Raw genomic sequence first — 3,901 nt, 5'->3', positions numbered from 1 at the left:
ATTTGTTACAGATAACGAAAGAGCATTAAGAAATGCTATCGATAATGTTTTTCCAGAAAGCCACCATCATTTGTGTTCTTGGCACTTATGGAATACTATGGAAACTAAACTTCCAATTGGAAAAGTAAATGCCGTGGAATATAGATACCGTCGTTGTCTTGCTGAAGAACAGTTTAAAGCTATTGTCGGAGGCAATAAGGAACAACAATACCTCGATGCTGTTTCCAAATTTGAGCAGATAGTTACCCAAACTGACTGCTTTAAAGACAATGGTAGATCTGCCTTGATTTATTTGAAAGAAGTGTAAGTTCGTGATTTATAATCGTGGTTGGGAATTATATCTTAACTGAGCATTTATACAGTTTGCTTGAAGAAGACGAAAAGAAGCACTGGGTTGGTTTTTATGCCAACCAGTTTTCTCATATGGGAAATCGTACGTCAGCAAGAGCAGAGAGCTTCCACTCCGGATTAAAAAAGGCTCTGGGAAACCAATCTGCGGCAAAATTAGCTATGACCACAGGACGTATGCATGCATACTATCAGAAGAAAGTAAGCAGTTTTTGATTGTTAAAAGAAAAAAAGAAAACCCCCATATGATGCATATGTTCACGTTTTCTCACTTTTTAGAGAGATGAACGTTATCGAAAGATGGGTATTGAAAGAATTAGCATTGATGCTAACGTCTTTGACAAAGACATGGAATACCGATACGAAAAGTTGAAGTTCAAAGTCGTTCGTTTTGCAATGGACAAAATAAGAGAAAACACGATCTATTCTCTTCGAACTGGATTTGTGACAAGAGGAGAGAACTGTAACTGTGCTGATCGTATCAATTACAAGCTACCTTGTCCCCGTGTAATTGCTGCAAATTCGGATGTTCTTCCTCTCGAAGTAGTCGATAAGCGCTGGAGACTTGAATTTGATGAAAGTAAGTGAATATTTTTATAAGATTCCACACATACTTAATTATCATTACTAGATTTTGATGGATTAGAAGATAAGTATAGCTTAGATAAGACGGTTGAGGAGAAAGAAGAAAAAGAGGGTAAGTTAAATTACAAAGGGTTTGTCAATATGGGTGTGTGTTTGTGTATAGAGAAGGATAGATAGTATATACTATATAGTTCCAGTAATTTGTCTTGAATCTATGAGTATTTAAATAAATCTTGTATTAAGCATAGTTTATGCTAATTGTTACTGTATGTTTCGTAAAGCTACTTTTTATAGAGATCCCAAAAAAGAAGAAACTTCTGTCCAACATGATGATAAAAGTGATGTTGTTTCAGTCTTATCAGTCAGTGATGAGGAAAAAGATAATGATTGCAGATTCATACCACTTGCGGATGATGAAAAAATCGAACAAAAGCAAAATAGCGAAGGTAAGTTCATTGTCTCTCACATGAGTAATGATATGTCATATCATTAAGACTGTATGAAATATGTACCAAACAAAATATAGTAAATAATAACATTTATAAATTAGAACCCGTAGAAAGAAGAACCGGTAAGACGATCCTAACTTCTTGCTGGGCAATGAACCTTATAAGAAAGTGCGCTAACAATTCTTTAATTACAATAACAAAATGTCATATTCAGACGATCATTTGTGTTATCGAAATGATAGAAAACAACTAATGTTAAAAGTTGAGCAGGTCCTTCACAAAATGTATTCTTCAATTGCAGACTTCTCTACGCAGCAGCAAATAGCAGATGCATTGACTGTTTTAGAAGAAGCTAATGATAAAATTTTAAATCCTGCTATCAAAATAGATCAGTTAAAACCTCCTACAACTAATTCCAATAGAAAAGGCAGACCCTCTGCACAAGGAGTAAAAAGTGGAACCAAACGACTGCAAATAGCAAAAGAATTGTTTGAAGAAAGTCAAAAAAAGGACATTAAAAAAGAAGAAAAGAAACAAAGAGAAGAAGAAAATATGGAAAAGAAAAGAAGAATCTTAGAGATAGAAGAAAGACATGTGGCTTTGGAGCAGAAGAAAAGAAAACTAACTTTGGTTTTTAAAAACAAAGAAGAAAAAGCGCACGCCACCAGCATTAAACATACACTTATGAAGGCAGATAAGAGGATCAATTTGAGTAAGGAAAACTCAGCTGGATATGATAGGTGAGAATCAGACGAAAGGAAAGACATTCAATAACATGTCCTAAACATTTTTTTAAGGGTATTGTCTTATCGCAATTTAAAAAGCGATACCGTCTTCAAGTGGATTCAAGTCAGCCCCATAAATTCAGTGGCTGCCATCCACAGTGTCGGGGCAGATGGTAATTGCGGATTCCGAGCAGTCAGTTATGATGTGTATAAAACACAAAGTAACTGGATAAATGTCAAAGAGGATATGTTGAATACATATCTCAAGTATAAAGATTCTTTGTACAAAGCTGTAGGAACAGAAGCCGTGGTAAATTACGAAGAGCAGAAGATGCTTACCAAGCTTCTTACAATCAAATCGCCCTGCCTGTTACCTGAGGATAATGTGCTGTGGTTCAGCACTTTTGTCTGTCCACAGATTGTGGCCGATACGTATGAAAGGCCAGTTTTTTTGTATGGTTATACAGAAAATGTATTGAAAAACAGGTGAAGTGCGTACGATCTACGAGTCTCAAGTATTCATTCCACTCGTGCACATGGAATTAAGTGCTCGAGAAAACCCCATTTCGCTCCTTCTTTCGTCCTCGCATTTCTATTATGTTGAGTTCGCTCGCACTCCAAAAGGCAGAATGAAGAAATTTAAAAAGCCTGTTTTGAATCACGATCATAAACGACTCATGAATGCTCACCCTGACATTTGCAAGACTGATTATTCAATTTTTTTTTTATTAAATCCAAAATCTTAAACTACTACCAAACAGCAACATGTGTAAAAGAGTCTAAGCTTCTTTGCTTCAGAAAGGAGTCAGGCACAAACCCAAAAGAGTGACGTGAACATTTTCAATTTTTCCTGTCGGTATTTTAATCACTACGTGAAAAAAAAAATACTACGTGCAAATTCTACGTGTATCAAGAATTAACCAAAAAAAACGAGCTTTTGTTAGACAAAGTATGTTTTACACATGTTGAATATTTTTCAAAACTAGTCCATAAGATGCGCCTGATTTCCATTATAAAGTATGGCAATAAAAGTCTCTTCGCGCCAGAATCTGCATTGATGGTTAAATGAACCATTGTATTTTCTTCCTCTTAGAAACTAGATGAAAGCAAATCACGAATGAACATTTTTGCACATTGTATTACCGTTTTCATAATATAAACATATTTGAACAGTCTTGCTGGATGTTTTCTGATATAACATACGATGATAAAAGTTTTGAATTACAGAAGTCTTCATTGAGAGATGTCATATTTTTTACTCCATAAGGCGCTTGTTTTTTTTCGGTTTAACGAAGATTACTCGACATCATGACGTAGAAAACCTGCATACCAATCAGAATGTTTGAAATCCAGCGCATGTTTTTCAATTAAACCGGACAGTCCAAGACGGATTGTCGCTATCCAAACCTAAAGGTCATTTTCACCCGCTTAAAGTACTACGCACAGCCAAAAACAAGCCTAGCCAGCTTAAGGCCAGGCATGGCCAATGAGAATGCGTCCCTGCTATTTACTGTTTAGCCACAGCTAATTAGAGTTCATTCACACTTATTTACAGTGTAATCACGTCATTTACAGTGTATTCGCAGCCATTTACAGTGTATTTACAGCTATTTAGAGCCTGATCCCAGCTATTTACAGGCAGTGTAGTTGTGATATATAAACTCCGGGGTTTTGCGGTGGGTTTCACAAAAAAAATGATGTTTTGACTCTTTTTCGAATCGACTTTTCTTTTTCGATTTTTAAGCAGGGGAAAAAAACTTCAATGTTTTTTAAATCCAAGGGTTCAGTAATATT

The 3,901-nt window shown here is 35.7% G+C and overlaps 1 protein-coding gene across 1 annotated transcript; it reads left to right on the top strand.

Annotated features, from left to right (window-relative positions):
• Nucleotides 1–648: 648 nt before the first annotated feature.
• EV154DRAFT_586115 (uncharacterized protein) lies at nt 649–2,853 on the top strand (the record flags this gene model as incomplete). The annotated part of the gene is made up of 7 exons (XM_051606779.1): nt 649–928; nt 980–1,045; nt 1,215–1,379; nt 1,484–1,504; nt 1,597–2,122; nt 2,180–2,565; nt 2,594–2,853. 7 exons carry the CDS (start codon nt 649–651, stop codon nt 2,851–2,853), a joined length of 1,704 nt encoding a protein of 567 aa, XP_051449959.1.
• Nucleotides 2,854–3,901: the final 1,048 nt, after the last annotated feature.

This window comes from Mucor mucedo (genome assembly GCF_025094135.1).
Source record: "Mucor mucedo strain NRRL 3635 chromosome Unknown EV154scaffold_330, whole genome shotgun sequence".
Taxonomy (NCBI): domain Eukaryota; kingdom Fungi; phylum Mucoromycota; class Mucoromycetes; order Mucorales; family Mucoraceae; genus Mucor; species Mucor mucedo.
This window is presented reverse-complemented; position numbering and strand designations above follow the sequence as displayed.